The sequence below is a fragment of the Lagenorhynchus albirostris genome, chromosome 20 (genome assembly GCF_949774975.1).
Source record: "Lagenorhynchus albirostris chromosome 20, mLagAlb1.1, whole genome shotgun sequence".
NCBI lineage: Eukaryota > Metazoa > Chordata > Mammalia > Artiodactyla > Delphinidae > Lagenorhynchus > Lagenorhynchus albirostris.
Genome location: NC_083114.1, coordinates 31,324,426 through 31,343,264, shown reverse-complemented (window position 1 = coordinate 31,343,264; position 18,839 = coordinate 31,324,426). Strand labels below are relative to the sequence as shown.

The window sequence follows — 18,839 nt, the reverse complement described above, 5'->3', positions numbered from 1 at the left end:
GAGATGTTTCTTCTGGAATTTGCCCCCATATTTCTAAATATCTTGCATATTCCGCTATTTGTTTTATTTTCTAGGTTTAGATATTATCAGTTGCCTTCCTAGCATGAAGTTGAGAACTGAATCTTCTTAACACCCCCTATATACACATCCACACACCTTTCCCTCCCTCCTCCCAATCTAGTTAAAGCATACTTTTGGGTTAGATCAGTTTTCATTGTCTGTGTTATTTTTGCTATGTAGATATTATTCATAGTTGAGCCATGTACTGTATATACAGATTACATTTTATTTCATGTACAGTTTATTTTTTCCTCCTAGAGTTAATAGTTAAATTTATTTGGTCGATATTCTTTGTACCTATTACAAATTTACCCCTAAACTTTTCCATAAAAATGAAACCCTTCTCAGCATGTTCAGACCTATCAATCAGGTAATCTTATTACTTGCATTATCTGCTTGGAGATATCCCTTCCGGAGGACTTCACCCTGCTGTTCCAGTCTGCACTGGTTACTCTCCAGGCTTAATAAGCAGCCAGCACTGGCATCTCTGCCTCCTTCTTTATTCTAGCCCGTTTCCTAGATTTCAAATCTTCCTCTTTCTGGGTTAATTCCCTCATGGATAGTACCCTCCAGGAGCTTCCTAAGAAAGAGTACAGGGAAGGTAAAAATTTTAAGGCTGCAAATGTCATTATCCTACTTTTATATTTGATTGGCCAGGATTCGAGGCTGGGAATCATTTTTTACTCAGTGTCTTGAAAGCACTGCTCGATAGCTTCCAGCTTCCAGTGTTACTGCTGAGAAGTCCCACTTCAATCTGATTCCTAATCCTGTTTTATTCTCTCTTGTATCTTTTAGGATTTTCTCTTTGTCTCTAGCATTCTGGAATTCCTTAGTGTGGATCTTTCATTTATCTCAGTACAATGTAAACTTTATGAGGGCAGAGATTTTTGTTTTGTTTACTGCTGTATTTTCACAGCCTCACCGGTTTTTAGCCTTTCCTGAGCAGAAACCTTCTTCTCGGATGGAGGGTGGGGCACTCCCCCTAGTGCAGGAGTGGGGAAGGGTCTGGGGCTCTCACTGCCTCTCATACAGATTTTTAACTACTCCTCCTTTAGAAGCGCCTGGCCTGCTTCCAGGACCTCCACTGTGGACAGAAAGTTCAGATTTCCCTGGTTGCTAAGTCAGTAACCATTGGTTCACTTGCTTTCCAGCTTCCAAATTTTTGTTGCCATTATTTTCCTTCCATTTTTTCTTGTTTATGCCTTTTAAAAAAATCCCTGTGTTGTTAGTGAGATTTGGGGAGTAAACTGATATGTTCAGTCTGTCGCATTTAACTGGAAGTCGCTACTATGTACTATTTGGGGAGCATATATTTTACCACAAATTACAGTAAGTTAGGTTTCAATACTATGAAAGTGGATTTCCTCTATATTTACTTGTACTACCTTACAGACTTTAGATCATAGTGCCTGACGTTTGGAGATAAGTAGAAAGTTCACATCTTAAGTAATGCTTCCTGAACTTTTTGGCCACAGGACCTGTTTTTCTGGCAATACCTATTATCAAGGAACACAGTGTTCCTCAGGGTACTGTAAGACGTGGTGCTCTGAGCCCTCTTAGGTCGATAAACCACAGTTTGTTTAGTCATTTTCCCATATAGGAATTCAGAGTGTCACCATTTTTTCACAGTTATAGAGTTTTGAACACTTAAATGTTTTCATATAAATATGAACAGATGAATAAATATATTTATGTCACTAACCAGGTTGAAGGATATAGTTTGAAAACTCTTCATATGTTATCAGAATGCTCTCTATGAAGATTGACCCCATTAAGATCATCATCAGCCGTGTATCTGTTTCTACATGTCCTATAGCAACAGGAGGAATGAGTGGCCCAAGGGGGGCAAGGCAGAAGTTACAATGTCTCTTATGACCTAGCTTTGGAGGTCACATACCATCATTTTGCACCATCCTTTTGGTTGTTAAGGTCAGCCCTATCCCATGGGGAGGGGACCACACAAGGGCCTGAATACCGGGTGGCAAGGATCATTGGAGTTCATCTTGGAGGCTGGCTACCACCCTCTGCCCTCTGTCCCCTAATGAATCATGTCCTCCCATTTGCAGAATGTACTTAACCCTTCCCAAGCACCCCCAGAGTTAGCACATCAGCCTATTAGCACATTCTATTAGCACATCAGCCTAAAGTCCAGAATCTTGTCATCTAAAAGCAGGTGCCGGTGTGGATTTACTTTCCTCAGGTGAGATTTCCTGGGTGTAGCTCTTTAAGTACACCCCACCCCCAACAGACCATGGTGGAACAGGTGTAGGATTTTACTTATTTATTTTTAAGTTTAATTTACAACACCTTATTTTTAAAATTTATTAGTTGATTTATTTTTTCTAGTTTGGATCAATTTATTCATGTGAGGACTAGAGATTCAAAGTTCTAAGGGTGTATATAAACAGACTTTAAAAAATAAAACTAGCATCACATTATATGTATTTTTTGTTCTGCAACTGTCATTCGTCATAGTATTTTGTAGCCTTCATTCCAATTCATTCATTTAGACATGCCTTATTCTTTTTAGTAGCTACATAGTTTTCTACCATATAGGAGCCTAACTTATTATATGCACATAGATTAAAGAGTCAGGTAATTCTACGAAGCTGGTTGTTAAAACTTTCAGTCCATAACCTTCTTCTATTGTCTCCTTCCCAGAGGTAACCATTTTTCAAAACTCTTTTGCTATTTCTTTTACTGTTTTTATCTATTGCCATTTACAGATTTTTCAATGATTTAGGTATTACCTATTTACTTCCCACCATGGAGGGTTAGGATTTAGCTTTTTTCCAACACTGGCCCCTAAGCTCTAAAACACACTCTAGACAGGCTCATCCTTCTGATATGGTAGTAAGTGTCATCACTGGGTTAAATCGATATTCAGCTTTACCTTATCATGACCAAGTAAATGCTATTCACAGCTGAGCAACAAAATATCCTGTGATTACTTTTCCCTTCCTGTATAATTTTTTTGTTTTCTTTGGAGTTAATAATTACCTTGTTTTCTTGTTTGCTTAGTTTTTCTATGTACCTGTCAATTATTCAACACTGTTTCTCTACTTACCTAAATTTTTTCTTGATATACAGGCATACCTTGTTTTATTGCACTTTGCAGATACTGTGTTCTTTAACAAATTGAAGGTCTGTGGCAACCCTGCATTGAGCAAATCTATTGGCACCATTTTTCCAGCAACATTTGCTCACTTCACATATCTGTGTCACATTTTGGTAATCTCGCAATATTTCAAACTTTTTCTTTATTATTATATTTGTTAGGTGATCTGTGGTCGGTGATCTTTGATGTTACTATTGCAAAAAGTTGCTATTGCTGAAAGTTCAGATGATGGTTAGCATTTTTTAGCCATAAAGTATTTTTTAATTAAGGTATGTACATTTCTTTTTAGACATAATGCTATTGCACAATTAATAGATTACAGTATAGTGTAAACATAACTTTTTTTTTTTGCGGTACGCGGGCCTCTCACTGCTGTGGCCTCTCCCGTTGTGGAGCACAGGATCCAGATGCGCAGGCTCAGTGGCCATGGCTCACAGGCCCAGCCGCTCCGCGGCATGTGGCATCCTCCCGGACCGGGGCACGAACCCGTGTCCCCTGCATCGGCAGGCGGACTCAACCACTGCGCCACCAGGGAAGCCCATAAACATAACTTTTATATGCACTGGGAAGCCAAAAATATTTGTGTGACTCACTTTATTGTGATAATTTACTTTATTGCGGTGGTTGGAACCAAGCACACAAAATCTCCAAGGTCTGCCTGTATCCAAGTATTCTGTCAGTTTCATCTTCTTTAAGATATCTCCCCTAGAGCCTTCTGACCTGCTTCAATCTAGGTTTTTTTGCCCTCTCCAGCCAGTGTACATTTGTCCTTCTGGATATTCTATTTGCCTGTCTGTTGTGTTGGATATTCTGCTCAGAGGGTTTACACAAAGCCCCAGTGATCTGGGGGAAGAGGAGGAAGGGGACATGGTTTTCCTGGTTTGGTATGTTTCCTGCCCTTACCTCTGCCTGGTGTTCTCCAGACTAGAGTCTCTCAGTCATATCCTCTCCAGAAAGTAAACCTTTAGTTTTCTGCTAGGGTGGGGAAGAGGCAGTTGTCATAATAAACAGACAAGTTTAGCAACATTCCTTAAGCAGGAGTCAAAGGTAGATGTGCTTTACATGGTTGCAAAGCCAGTTTAAGAGCCAGTGACTTAGTGTTTTCGTGGATTCCCTTCAGGAATGCCGCACCACCTACTTTCTGGAGGCACAGAGCACAATAATGTGAAAACACATAGGCATCATTAATGCTGAAACAAAGAGTGATAAAGTCACTGAATGTGAAAAAGTTTTAGGAAAACCTTAAGTTATTTCGTTACATATATATTTTTATATATGCTCAAGAATGATATATGATTTTCAAAAATATAAACTTACTCTAAAAGAACTCTTCAGTAAGTGTAAAATTTAATAATCTAAGTGAATAATTTAATTCTTTTTCTAATCAATGGTGACTTGGATGGAAGGAAATATAATATTGTGGATTTATACCCCTTTTTTGTTACATGGATTGTAAATATTTTTGTCCATCACTTTTGTCTTTTGTATGGTATTTTTCACTATATGGAAATTTTACCTTTTTATGTGAGCAGACCTGTAAATCTTCCTTTATAGATTCTGAGCCTTACCTACTCCAAAGATATAAAAATATTCTCTATTATTTCCTAGTATTTTCATAGTTTTATATTTAATATATTTATATTTAATATTTAATTTAAATATTTAATTTAAATATTTAATATTTAAATTTTAACCCATCTGGGATTTATTTATAATAAATATAATAATTTTTATTTATTTGTTTGTTTATTGGCTGTGCCGTGCAGCATGTGGGATATTAGTTCCCCGACCAGGGATCAAACGTGCCCCCTGCAGTGGAAGCGTGGAGTATTAACCACTGGACCGCCAGGGAAGTCCCTATTTTTGTTTTAATAAATTTATTTATTTATTTATTTTTGGCTGCATTCGGTCTTTGTTGCTGTGCACTCTAGCTGCGGCGAGCAGGGGCTACTCTTTGTTGCGGTGCGCCAGCTTCACATTGCAGTGGCTTCTCTTGTTGTGGAGCACGGGCTCTAGGTGCGCGGGCTTCAGTAGTTGTGGTACACAGGCTTAGTTGCTCTGCGGCATGTGGGATCCTCCCAGAGCAGGGTTCAAACCCATTTCCCCTGCACTGGCAGGCAGATTCTTAACCACTGTGCCACCAGGGAAGTCCCCTCTATTTTTGTTTTTGATCATGTATATTTTTTTTTTGTGGTATGCGGGCCTCTCACTGTCGTGGCCTCTCCCGTTGCAGAGCACAGGCTCCGGGCCCAGCGGCCATGGCTCACGGGCCGAGCCGCTCCGCGGCACGTGGGATCCTCCCGGACCAGGGCACGAACCCGCGTCCCCTGCATCGGCAGGCGGACTCTCAACCACTGCGCCACCAGGGAAGCCCTTGATCATGTGTATTTTTAAAAAATAAATATATTTATTTTTGGCTGCATTGGGTCTTCGTTGCTGTGCGCAGGCTTTCTCTAGTTGCAGCGAGCGGGGGCTACTCTTTGTTGCGGTGCGCGGGCTCTAGGCATGCGGGCTTCAGTAGTTGTGGCATGTGGTCTCAGTAGTTGTGGCTCACAGGCTCTAGAGCACAGGCTCAGTAGTTGTGGCTTGTGGGCTCGGTAGTTGTGGCTCGCGGGCTCTAGAGCGCAGGCTCAGTAGTTGTGGCTGGTGGGCTTTGTTGCTCCGCGGCATGTGGGATCTTCCCGGACCAGGGATCAAACCTCTTTTCCCTGCATTGGCAGGCGGATTCTCAACCACGGCACCACCAGGGAAGCCCTCAATTTTCAATCCTATTTTTGCTTTGTGTTTCTACATCCCTTAACATTTTTATATGTATTTTGTTTATTTGTTCATAGAGACATACAGAGTGAAGTTCAGTCTTTATAGGTGTATAGTTCTATGAATCTTGACACACTTAAACGGTGTAACCACCACCACAATTGAGACAGAGTGTTTCCATTTTCCAAAAAGTTCCCTCACACCCCTTTGTAGACAGCGTCTTTCCTCCACTCCAAGCCCCAAGCAACTATTGATCTGAACTTTATTCCTATGGTTTTGCCTTTTCCAGAACGTCCTGTAAATGGAATCAAACAGGATGTAATCTTTTCAGTCAGGCTTGCTTCACTTAGCATCAGGCTTCTGATATTGATCCACATTGTTACGTGTGTCAGAAGTTACTTTCTTTTTACTGCGTTGTAGAATTGCATCCTTTGCATCTACCACCATCCTTTAATATTCGATGAAGACTATTTCATGCCTTTCTCAGGACTGAGTAGTTTGAATCACTTTAGGTCAACCAGATAAGAATGTTTAAATTTTTAGAAGAACCCCACCCTGCCACAACTTTTACTTATCAAATGGAAATTTATATAAAATATACATACTATAATACATCTTTCTCTTCTTGCTCAAGGCGACTTGTAAAATCTCTTGCTCTTTTTTTTCTTTTGGTAGGTATTGATTGGCAGGTACGGCCTCCTTTATCAGGACTTCCTACGCGTGGTAAAATGTCTCTCAACAAGGAGTCTCATTTTAACACTTCCATTGCTAACTTGGTCATCCTTCGTGGGAAAGATGTACATAGTGCGGAGCTGGGTAAGCAAAGTTAAGGTGAAAATTAAGATGTACGTTTTGCACATGTACATGGTATGCGTGGTTAAAAAAAAAAAAAGAAAAGAAAGAAAAAAAAAGAAGTCCCTGAATTTATTCTTAAAGAAAGGAAAATAATAACTCCATATTTTAGTAACAAAATGTAACCATTGTATCAGTAAGTGTGTGACTGGATACCAAAATAGATGTGGTGTAAACAAGAGGACAAGTTTAATTCTTTCTTCCTGAATCTGGCTGACCTGTCATCCTCACCTCGTGGCTTTGTCCTTAGTGCAAGGCATCTGTTTGAACTTCAGCCATCAAATCACATAGGAATAAGCAAAGAAGGGCAGGCCTGGTCCTCTAGGGTCACACACCACACTTGTGTTTATATCCCTTCGACTGGGACTGAATCATGTGCCACATCTAGCTGCAGGGGCGGCTATGAGCACAGTTAAAATTTGGTGGTTCTGTTACTAAAGAAGAAGGGGAGAACAGGTATTGCAGGACAACTAATGGTCTCTGTGACAAGCATTGGTACAACGTTTTCAGGAGGTTGAAAGAGCAGTACTCTTCTTAGCTTTCTTTGTGTTTCTATGGCAAGTCTCTGGGATTATATTATTCTTGTCTGATGATTCCAGCAGCATCCAATTGGCTGCTTCTAGCTGTGATATAAAGAAAATCAATCTCATCCCTGTAATACCTCTTAAATAAAAAACTAGTAATAATTAAAAAGAGATCAAGTCAATCAGATGGTGTACTTTCTTCATTTTAGATTTTAAAATGAGAAAGTTAATAAAAGGATATATAAAGTAATCTAACCTCCAAAAATTTACCCACAGCAAATGATGCAGGTACATAGAGGTGTAAAGATATTCACTGCAACATCTTTCACACTAACAGAAATGTGGGAACAACCTAAATGCCCAGCAATAGGAAATGTGTTAAAGAAATTATGGTATATTCATAGAAGCTTTTTAAAATATGAGTGATATTTACTGACACAGAAAAGAGGTTTACAACATATTGGTGAATGAAAAATGCATATTACATAGGGCATATATGTAAAATTATAGTACAAAAGCGGGTCAGCAGACTGTTCATAGTCTGTCTCTGGGTGGTAGCATTTCAGCTGTTGAGTTGGCTTTTAAATTTTCTTCTTAATAAATACTTTGTGGATTTTTTTTTATGATGAATATGGATCATTTATCCAAAAGCAATATAAAGCTAGTTTCAAAGAGCAAAACAAAAGATTTCTGGTAAAATGGATACAAAAATATCTGTTTATTAATTTGTTTCAAAACTGATGATTTATGATGTAAACAGTGCCTTGTTATTTTACCCTAGGAGCATTTAAAGATCCAGCTCTCTATACTTCCTGGTTAGAGCCTGTTCATGCTTTCAGTGTGTGGAAAACCCAGCGAGCCTTTAGCAAATATGAGAAGTCTGCAGCGTTGGTCAGCAATAGCCAGTTCTTAGTAAAACCACTTGACACGATTGTGGGCAAAGCATGGAATATGTTTGCTTCAAAGTAAGTAAAAAATAAATCTACAAACCTTTCCTAACCTTAAGCAGATAATATAATGTTAAAACACTAGGCAGGATCTGGAGTGTCTTAGTCTGTTTGGGCTGCTATAACAAATAGAGCATAGACTGGATAGCTTATAAACCAAAGAAATTTCTCGCATTTCTCGAGGCTAGCATGTCCAAGATCAAGGTACTGGCAGATTCAATGTCCAGTGAAGACCAACTTCCTGGTTCATAGGTGGTGTCTTTTTGCTGTGTCCTCAAATGGCAGAGGGGCAAAGGAGCTTTCATGGGCCTCTAATCCCATTCATGAGGGTTCCACTGTCATGACCTAATCACATCCCAAAGGCCTTACCTCCTAATATCATCACCTTGGGAGTTAGGATTTCAACATACGAATTTTGGGGGAACACAAACATTCAATCTATAACATGGAGTAAGTACTTTGTAGGTATGAAACTTTGGGCACATTACTTCAGGTTTCATTTCCTTTTCTGTACAATGGACCCGAAAGAGAGGATATATGTGGTGAGGATTAAATGAGATGATAATGTAAGAAACCCTTAGTACAGTGCATGACTAGTAAATGCTCAATAATTGTTCCATAGTATTATTGTTGTTGTTGACTAAACGAGTAGTTTCTTTTTAAAAAATATTTACTTATTTGGTTGCACCAGGTCTTAGTTGTGACTCCAGGACTCCTTTAGTTGCAGCTTGCTGGCTTCTTAGTTGCAGCATGTGGGCTTCTTAGTTGTGGCTCACCAGCTCCTTAGTTGCGGCCCACAGGCTCCTTAGTTATGGCATGGGAACTCTTAGTTGCGGCATGCATGTGGGATCTAGTTCCCTGACCAGGGGTCAAACCCAGGCCCCCTGCTTTGAGAGCACAGAGTCTCATCCACTGCGCCACCAGGGAAGTCCCTAAATGAGTAGTTTCTAAATGAAATGAAAGTAAAGTAGAAATTTCACTATAAGGCAAGGACAGTAAGATAGTTTTCCAAAATAAGATCCTTGAGAATGGAAGAGATCCTGATCTTGCTCAGTAAGAAACATTGCAAGTTCAACTCTACTTGGTACTAAGAAATGTCTGCTTGATTACTAAGAAATGTGTTTGTTATCCGGTTCCCTGACCTCTGCCACAATTACTTAATGTTAAAGCAGAATTTCTCAAATCATTGGGTAAGCCTGTACTTTGATTAGCTAGGATTCCCAAGGGCCCCCCATCCTGCACATGGCCATTCCATAAACCCCTACTCCTCAGGACTGTGAACTCTGTGTCCTTTGTTGGTATAGTTCTCGTCCCGCTCTCATTAAATGGTAGCAGCTATTATTTCATCAATTTAGTTCATGTCTGCCCTTGATATTCTTTTTAACATGACTTCTCCTGCCTCAGAACATTTTGGGGGACTGGAGGTATTAAGAGGATCACCTGGCATTAGTGAATATTAAGTGTTGTCTGAAAAACACGTGGGAGGCTTCACTTCATTCCTAGAACTGGATCAATGTGTTTCTACAGTTTCACGCCTTAGATAAAACTTCTCAGGCACTTCTTAAGAGTTTATATTGAACACAGTCATCTCCTGTAGGGTGCTGAATATGTGCTGGGTAGACAGCCAAATCTGAACATGCTTCTTTTTCCTATGTGCTGCTTCTTTTTTTTTTGGCCATGCCGTGCGGCTTGCAGGATCTTAGTTCCCCGACCAGGGATTGAACCCGGGCCCTGGCTGTGAAAGCACCAAGTCCTAACCACGGGACGGCCAGGGAATTCCCCTCCTATGTGCTTCTTATTGTCACTCTCTTGGACACTAAATAGACAGGGAGCTTGACACAAACTTTGAGAGTTTGCTAACCTTTGGAGTAAACACTGAAGCAAAGGCAAGACTTTTAAAAGAGTCTGCCATCTGCACGTGTTCATGAGCTAGGAAAGGTCTATTTATTATTTGATTTTGAGTTATTCGTTTGCCTGAGATTTTTATTTCATATTTTCTGTTTCTTTCACCAGAGCCTACATTCATCAGTACACAAAATTTGGAATTGAAGAAGAGGATTTTTTGGACAGTTTCACATTGTTAGAACAGGTTATTGCTAGTTACTGCAACCTCGGATTTTGAACAATGGGGAAAATTTACCTTAAGTCATTTTTGGACTAAAGTACTTGCAATACTACTTTCTCCGTAAGGTTTTTCAAATTCCTATCTGCTAATGTAACAAGGTTAAATGCTGATTCCTTCTCCATACTATAGCCACAGAAAAGGAGAAAAACCTTTCATGTTTTCAATGAAAACATCTACTTGAAATTTTCCTTTGTAAGAAAAAATATTGGTACTTCTTTAAAGAACTTTGGGAATACTTTGCTGAGATGTTAGAACTCTAGAACTATCAGAAAAGGAAACTTCCCTCTTTATTCCAAAAAGCATTCACTAAGTATGAGCTAAACTTTCATAGCACAATTTTAAGCTAAGAAATTGCAATTCCGTATTTAAATATATTCATCTTTGAAGTGAATGTTTTGAACCATAAGAGGGAGCTGTTGTCAAAAGCTACAGGGTGAACATCTATTTTTGAATATTTTATTCTAAAACGGTAAGATTTTCCACTTTAAGCAGCTATTTAAAAATAAATGTCAGGACTTTGTTAATAAACGTTATATCATGCTTAAATACAAAAGTAAATAAGCAAATGTTTCCTTTGTTTGCTGTTCTTAAATTTTCTGGGCATCAGAAAATTGGGTTTTTCTTTTAGATCTTAGAATGCCAGAGCAGAGACTGATTTTATTCAACCAGTGCTTTAAAATTACTTACAGGTATTTAGCTGGTGCGGAAGACGGTTATATTCCTTTCAGTAAAAGGGGTAAGAGCTTTCGCCAAAATTTCACTATGTTTGGAAAATTACCACCAAGTAAATATTGTCCTAGATGAAACTGACACATACAGATGTTGGTTTCATTCAGAAGGACAGAACACATTTGGAAATTTGCAGCTGAGTTTGAGGGGAATGGGGTAGTTCAATAAAACACATCACATGCAATGTATTAACAAATGTAAAATGGCAAACAAATAGGAACATTTTGCCCTTTCTGCCAAATCTACCAGTGGTTTCTTCCTTTTCTTTCCATATGGAAATGATTACCTTTTTGCTGTTTTTCTTATCAACTGTTGCTATGATTTAAAATACTGAACCATATCTTATTTCTAAGGAATGTAAAAAGTGGTCTGTTCAACTGCTAAAAGGCACACCCACTGCTGTATTTTGTTAAGCCAAGAATACTAGAAAATAATGAGATTGTAATTTTTACAAAATAAAGTTAAAAGTAATAGTTTAGCATTGCAGAGATCCAAAGACTGAAACAATTTCCCGAACTAAACCAGCATTAATGAAGATCTGTAACCAAATTACCTCACTAGGGGGTAGGCTGATTCTGAGGAACTTTGCTACAAGTTAAGCTTAAAGAAGGTCGTAAATTGAAATCATTTTATATTTGAGAAAAGCATGCATGAGGTACCAAATGGGACAAATATATTTCTAATTTGGCAACTCATGGAATCAATGGCAGGTGACTATTGGAAGTAAACTCCAATTACACAGAGCCATTCACTTATGTGAGTTGACCCTTTCTTATGCATGTTATTGTTTCATGCACAACTGCATTATTTGGTGTGTGTGGATACCTAAATATTTGCAAAATTGTTTTAAATGTTTACATTGAAATTTTTTTCTTGTCTATTTGGAATAATGTAAAAATTTTTGCTATTAGAGTTGTGATAACTTAAAAATTAACACAAAGAAGTTGATGCCAAAGCTTCAAAATAAGGGGTGGCATTGGAAATGTACTTTGATTTGTGTGGAGATAACGGCCAATCAGCCAGGACAACATTAGAATCATAACTTCCTGGGCATAGAGAGCCAAAAGCTTTGAACATGTAATTTCTTAGATTACTGGGTAACTGGCATACTATGTGTGTCACTCAGACATTATCCCACACAGCCAAGATGCACCCCTATAGGCAGTGAGTACAGTATAAATTCAAACTGTTTCTTAATTTCAAACCTTTTCGTTCTCCCCCATTTGTGCTTTTCTTAAGAGCTCTTTAAGCGGTAGAACCTGTTTCTTCCCATTCATTCCCTCTTGCTTCTAGCTTTGAGTACTCGCCCTGCAACCCCTCACCACTACTATTCAGTCAGCCAACAATCCCTTTCTCCTTTCTTTAACCTGTCACTTAGAACTCAGTAAGTGTGCCCATGATTCACTATTCTCAGTCCCTTCATTCATTCAACCAGTATCTATTCACTGCCAGGCACTGAACAAATGCTAAGTATATGGGGATCAATACCACAAAGTCTAAATGAAGAAGCTTACAAGGTACTTAAGTTTCTTTCCATGCCTGGTGCTACGATTCTGGCTTCCTAATTATTGCTTATTATCTTGCCCATGTCCATGTTCAGTTTTTTTCTTTTTTTACAGTAAAGATGTGGTACAAGGTAAAGAACCGTGAACTGGGACCTTTAGTCTAGGCTTTAAATTTGTCTGAAGCCTCCTCACTGGCTCTGTAGACTTTACTGTGCAGTGTACATACCAGTGATTCTTCTCCTGACCACCATGTTTATCACACTTGCATTCCTGTCCAAAATTTTGTTTTAAAACATGCTCCATATGTTCCCATCCCACTGTTCTCTCCGCATGAGCTCAAGGTTTGGCAGTCAACCCTTCCTTGTTCTTCCACCTACCTTCCAAATATGGCTTTGCCCACTAACTTGTCATTTTTGCAAATAATCAGTTATTTAATTTAAGAGATATTTGCTCATCTGTATCAATCACATTGTTTCCTATGGGTTTTAGGAATGTGAGCTAAAAAATCTGGCTTTATATTTTTAACTAAATAACTTCCTACTCCTACACTCTGAAATGTCTCAGACGATGCAATGTCAACCTTATTAATAAATGGAATCCCATTTCCCCTAGCAGGAATGTTAAGATAAACAATGTAAATATTTTAAGTTTCTGGAGAACGCAGTGTTGGGTCAGTGTTGCAGAAGATATGGCATTCAAGGGAGAAGAGGGAAAAGAGAGAAAATCCTAATCATTTAGACTCTAGGGAGCCAGTGAAGCCAGGGAAGAGATGAAAAGGAAGGTCAGGGGAACTGATGATGATTCCCAAAGAACTGCTAATAGCTTATAAGCATTTAAAAAAAAAAAGAAATACTCGATGGTTTTTGAATTATGGACTTTACCTAATGATAAAAAATCTAAGAATAGCTTACAAGATAGCATGAAAAGAAACAAGAAGCTAAATTACATGTCTCTTAGCAAATAATTCTGTGTTACCTGAATTTTTCTCCTTTGCCAATGATGGAGCCAATACAATGGATACTTTCATGGCTCTCTTGTCCTATGAATTTAATTATTTACATGGTAAGTACACAGAAATTCAAAGATTTTTGTCCAGTCTTTTTGTCCAATATTGGCTGTCCAATAAGGTAGCCATTAGCCACATGTGGTCAGTAAGTGTAAAATACACACTGGATTTTGAAGATAATACAAATAAAATAATGTAAAATATTAATATCTTAAATCGTGGAAATGATATTTTGGACATAATATGGTAAATAACTTATTCAAATTGGTATAATACCTGTTTTTTTTACATTTTAAAGTATGGCTACTAAAATTTTAAAAATTAGATATATGACTTGCATGATATTTCTATTGGACAGAGCTATTCTAGACACTTCAGGAGCAAAATCCTGGGAATTGTAGAAACTGGAGTTGAACAAAGCTTATCCTTACTAGGTGAGAGTTCATGGGAACATGATAGTAAGAAACATGACATGAGGCAGAAAGATGGAAGTTTTCCTTTTTTTAAAAAAAGAAGGGCCTTGCTTAAGCTCAGCTCCTGTGAACAGTATGAAAGAGGCAGGATATGAGCTTAATTCCACAAACATCCATTGAACACCTGCAAGTTAAGACACTGTGCAAAGATGGGGAAATAAAAAAACGAGGTAAACCTGGCCCCTGCCCTTTAGGAGTTCACCATTTGGTATATTCCTTGCTGCAGATCATATGCTTGACTCATGTAGAGACTCTCTGTTTGTTGAACAGATTAATATAAACGTCTGAAAAACTGTGGAAGAGACATAAAGCTGCAAAACTACAGACACACAATAAAGCCTATTAAAGGTCCCATATTAGCAATAGATCTCACAACTATTAGATGAAACTAAGGACCTGGAAATGTAATTAAAAATATTCTGCTTCTGAAGTCATCTTATATAATTAAGAGCCACTTAAGGCAATATAAATTCAAACAATATATTAAAAGAGAGTGTACAACTGCCTTTGTTTGCAAGTCCTTGCCTAAAATCTAAATTCCTGGGCTTCCCTGGTGGCGCAGTGGTTGAGAGTCCGCCTGCCGATGCAGAGGACGCGGGTTGGTGCCGCGGTCCGGGAAGATCCCACATGCCGCGGAGCGGCTGGGCCCGTGAGCCATGGCCGCTGAGCCTGCGCGTCCGGAGCCTGGGCTCCGCAACGGGAGAGGCCACAACAGCGAGAGGCCAGCGTACCGCAAAAAAAAAAAAAAAAAAAAAAAAAAAAAATCTAAATTCCTTGTCCTGGAATTCTAAGCCTTCTAATGTTTGGCCATTCCCCCTCTCCCACTGTTTCTTTTCTGTGTGCTGTAGTAGCCAAAGCTGACAGAAATGACTGTTAAATGTGGTTATGAGAAACACATAGATTCATCTACATGGTTATGTTTAATTTTGTTCAGTAAGGACAGAGGTGGAACTATCACTAACCTGAAGATACAGATGAGAGACTCGCCCCAATGATCCTGCCTGCCCCAGCTCTGCCCCCACTGCTAGGATCCCAAGACCAAGAAGAATGGGAGGCTCCGAACATTTTTGAGCAGGACTCAAAGGACACATGCTAGATTTCATAGTAATTTCTTTGGGATAATATCTTAGGGGATTTCCTTCTTTTTTTATATTATGCATTTCTTTGGCTTGCATTTTTTTTTAAGCAAAGCCATAAAAAACCAACATAAAGATAAAATAACTCAAAAATGATTTTTCAAAGGACGTTAAGACCTGGAGACAGTTTGAAGAACGGAGGAATAAGTCAAATGAATCAGAAGGCAGCAACAAGGGGTGGAAGTAATAGGCATCCTCATCGTTCTGTAAACTATCACAGAAATAGGGTGTAGGAATTATAGGATGCTCCAGGGGCAGAGGAGGAAGGGAGAAGTTAAAGATAGCTTTGGGGTCCTACTGTCTCAACATGTTCTTCTAATGAACATCGCCTACTGCAGGGAAGACTAGTAAATATATCAAACACAAAGTCTGGGAGCAGCCTGAAAAGAGGTGTATAAAGTAGGAAATCATTTATGTATGAAAGAACCTTTTATTTCTTCCTTGCAGAGACCAGGGATGTCTTTTATGCTCAGACAGATTATGTTTGAAGAAGAAAATGCAGAACATCTGCAAATTTCTTTGATCTCTACATTTTTCTACAAGCACTATTTTTCAGCTTCCTTTTTTTTTTCCTTCTAAAATTGTGCAAAGTACTCGCACACCTGTGCTTTTACCAGATAGGCATCTTATTTTGTCTGATTCCATCAGAAAGCCAGGAACAGTCACACCCCAAATCTCAAAGGCTTCAAAAACTGTGGACCTTCTTGAGAGTGGAATACTCGAGTTTTGTGCCTCTCTTCTCTACCAAAGGATTATTACAGAAGTAAATCTCTCTCCTTCTGAACTCTGGTGCTTCTGGTGAATGGTATGATTGTGGTCATATGTCATTTATTCTGAACTCCTATCCAGCCAACTTCAATAAGCGTAACTCACTTACTGAAACATGTAAACAACCCCGGCACCAAAGCAGCCAAATGGAAAGCCGCCTTTACCACATGCTCTAGAAGGTGTAATAAAGCCGTGACTCTGCCTTTTGGCTTGGCAAAGGCAGTTGGGAGGACGCCCTCGTACTTACTTGGGAATACTAATGACATCTGGGTTCTAGGTGGCTGCCACTGCTGTCTAGGCTAGCACTACTGGAATCTTGGACTCTAGTAGAAATATACAGGAAATCACACTGCCAAACTTTTCTCCTTATAAAGACAATCTATCCAGGAATTACCATCCTCCCAGTTCTCAGAGGGAGGAGCCATTGGCAAAGCAGGCAGGATACAACTGTGGAGAGGAATTTTAAAGCAGTTTCCTGTGGCTCCAAGGTCCAGTCACAGTGCCATTCTTCAAGAACAGTGCTACATAACAAGGTGAGGCTTAGATGATCACTTACAGGAAAGTACAGAGGACATACTACTCTAGAGAATTCTCTGAAAAGTCAGGTTAATTCTCTGACAGGGAGTGGTTTGAAGAGTTAGGAGAACTGACATACACCCCTATACTAGGCCTCACCATTCTATTGGTATCTTCCCTTCATATGTTCAAAACGGAATAGTGACTCTCTCTCTCAAACTTGGTCCTCCTCCTATATTCCTGGCTCAGTGATCAATGATTATTGCTGTCTTCTCAGGGTTCTCTGGTTCCTCCTTCATGTATACTCCACCTCTTTCACTCCACCATTACCTGGACTCTACTTAGGTAGCACCTCCTGCCTGCCTTCGAATCTCTGCTGCTGCTTCACGTGGGCTGTTGCAATATCCATTCAGCAAATACTGTGTGTGACCCCACCCTGTGCTTGGCTCTGAGCATACAAAGGAGAGCACAATAGTGTCTGCCCTTATGTGGCTTAGGTTCTAGTGGAGGAATGAGCAAAAACAAGAAAATTGACTAGTTGTGAATTATATGTAGGTACCTTAAAGGAAACAAAACGAAGCTAGGCAGAGAATAAGAGGTAGAAGGCTCATTGGCCTTGTCTCACAGCTCCCTCACTGGCGCTTTCCTGGTGTCTCTCACAGGGCTTTTCCCTCACCCCAACCCCTACCTGGCAATTCAAGTGCCACATCCTCGTGAAACCTTTTCTGATCCTTCCTAGTCAGCAGTTTTCTTCCTCTTCCCATTTTTTTTTTCTTATGGCCTTCATCTTACTACTCTACATTGTAGTTACCTGCATATTTGCATAACCCCCAAGAAGACTGTAAACTCCTGGAGGGAGATCATTTTTCAACAGCTTTGCCTCTTCCCTATAGTACTTTAAACTATTAGAGAATTTTTTTTTTTTTTTTTTTTTTTTTGTGGTACGCGGGCCTCTCACTGTTGTGGCCTCTCCAGTTGCGGAGCACAGGCTCCGGACGCGCAGGCTCAGCGGCCATGGCTCACGGGCCCAGCCGCTCCGCGGCATGTGGGATCTTCCCGGACCGGGGCACGAACCCGCGTCCCCTGCATCGGCAGGCGGACTCCCAACCACTGCGCCACCAGGGAAGCCCTAAACTATTAGAGATTTAAAAAGTGAATAAAAAATTTTTTTTCCCCCAACGTGGCTAATACCACTACTGGCCCTAACTGTTTCATAGGGTTGTTATGAAGATCAAATAAAACTCAAGATGTGACAGTGCTTTAAAAAAGAAAAAAGGTCTGTACCTTTGTACGGATTGCTTTGTAATCATAATTATAGCAAACATCACTCTGGGAACCTGCCCACACAGGATGGCTAAGAGCAGAGCTGGCTTTTCCAACCCTTGGTATAGGGACACACAAAAGCTGTTCATCTGTTTAAATGCAAAACTGTTTCGGCTGTGGCCTTGATTTTCTGCTGTCTCCCTTTTCCCATCACCTACCTTGTGATCACAAGATGAAACAAGTAAGCAGACGCTTGGACTTTTGCACTGGACTTTTCCGCAGAACTGAGTGGCTAAGAGCCAGAACACCTAGATTTGAATTCTTGCTCTACTTCCTTGCTTCCTCCAGCAAATCACTGAACTTCTCTGCCTTAATTTTCTCATGGGGCTGTTGGAGGATTTAAAGATTAAATACAAAACACATAAAACAACATTAGAAACAGTGCCTGGTACAAAGCAAGCAAGCAATCATCAAAGTTACAGTAAATCCACTGTGCTTCCTGGTACAGGGCACATCAGAGGAGGTTCCTGGGAGCTAATCTTGATTGCTGGTGTTGTGTGATTGTGTACAAAGAACATACTGTGGAGGGGACATAGGAGTGGGAAGGGCCTGGTGCAAGGGACAGGATGGAGCAGTGCAGTCTGAAGAGCGTCAAGAGTGTGGCCAAACCATGTGAGGTTAGGTAGAGAAAGTTTGGCTGCTGTAAGAGGTTTAGGACTGTCAGTCAAGTGAAAGTGATTCTCAAGACACTCCGAGGTGCACTAAAAAAATGAAAGGCAGAGAAGGGCCTCCTCTCGTTATTTTTGGCTTTCATCTTTTTAAGGTGAAAAGAGGTTGAGAACAGCAAGGTTCTCTGGTGACATGGAACGTTGGGCTTCAGCACTTACTGCCAAGAGAAGTGAACCTGAGCTGCTCTTTGTTTCCAACACCACCTGGTGAGGAGCCAGAGAAAGACAAGAGTAATCTGAATAGTCATTCCCCCACCTTTGGGGAAAGGCGCAACCCATCCCTCTTTTCAAATTCGCTCCACAAAAACAACTTTTCCCTCCATCAGAAACAG

The 18,839-nt window shown here is 39.8% G+C and overlaps 1 protein-coding gene and 1 long non-coding RNA gene across 9 annotated transcripts in view; one reads left to right on the top strand and one right to left on the bottom strand.

Moving 5' to 3' along the window:
• TUBD1 (tubulin delta 1) overlaps positions 1–11,903 on the top strand; it is a 22,121-nt gene extending 10,218 nt beyond the window's left edge. For all 7 annotated transcript variants that reach the window (XM_060134426.1, XM_060134429.1, XM_060134428.1 and 4 more), the window contains 3 exons: positions 6,611–6,751; positions 8,093–8,276; positions 10,272–11,903. In XM_060134426.1, the coding sequence (XP_059990409.1) occupies positions 6,611–6,751; positions 8,093–8,276; positions 10,272–10,380 (434 nt within the window). In that variant the 3' untranslated portion in view covers positions 10,381–11,903. The remainder of the gene's footprint in view (positions 1–6,610; positions 6,752–8,092; positions 8,277–10,271) is intronic.
• On the bottom strand, positions 319–18,839 carry LOC132511319 (uncharacterized). Of its 2 annotated transcripts, none has more exons than XR_009537584.1 (3): positions 17,998–18,839; positions 13,593–13,656; positions 319–640 (listed from the first exon to the last, which is right to left on the bottom strand). It is a non-coding gene; the product is annotated as an uncharacterized LOC132511319 (long non-coding RNA). The 2 variants fall into 2 exon arrangements; XR_009537583.1 differs by lacking the exon at positions 319–640 and adding an exon at positions 6,096–6,747.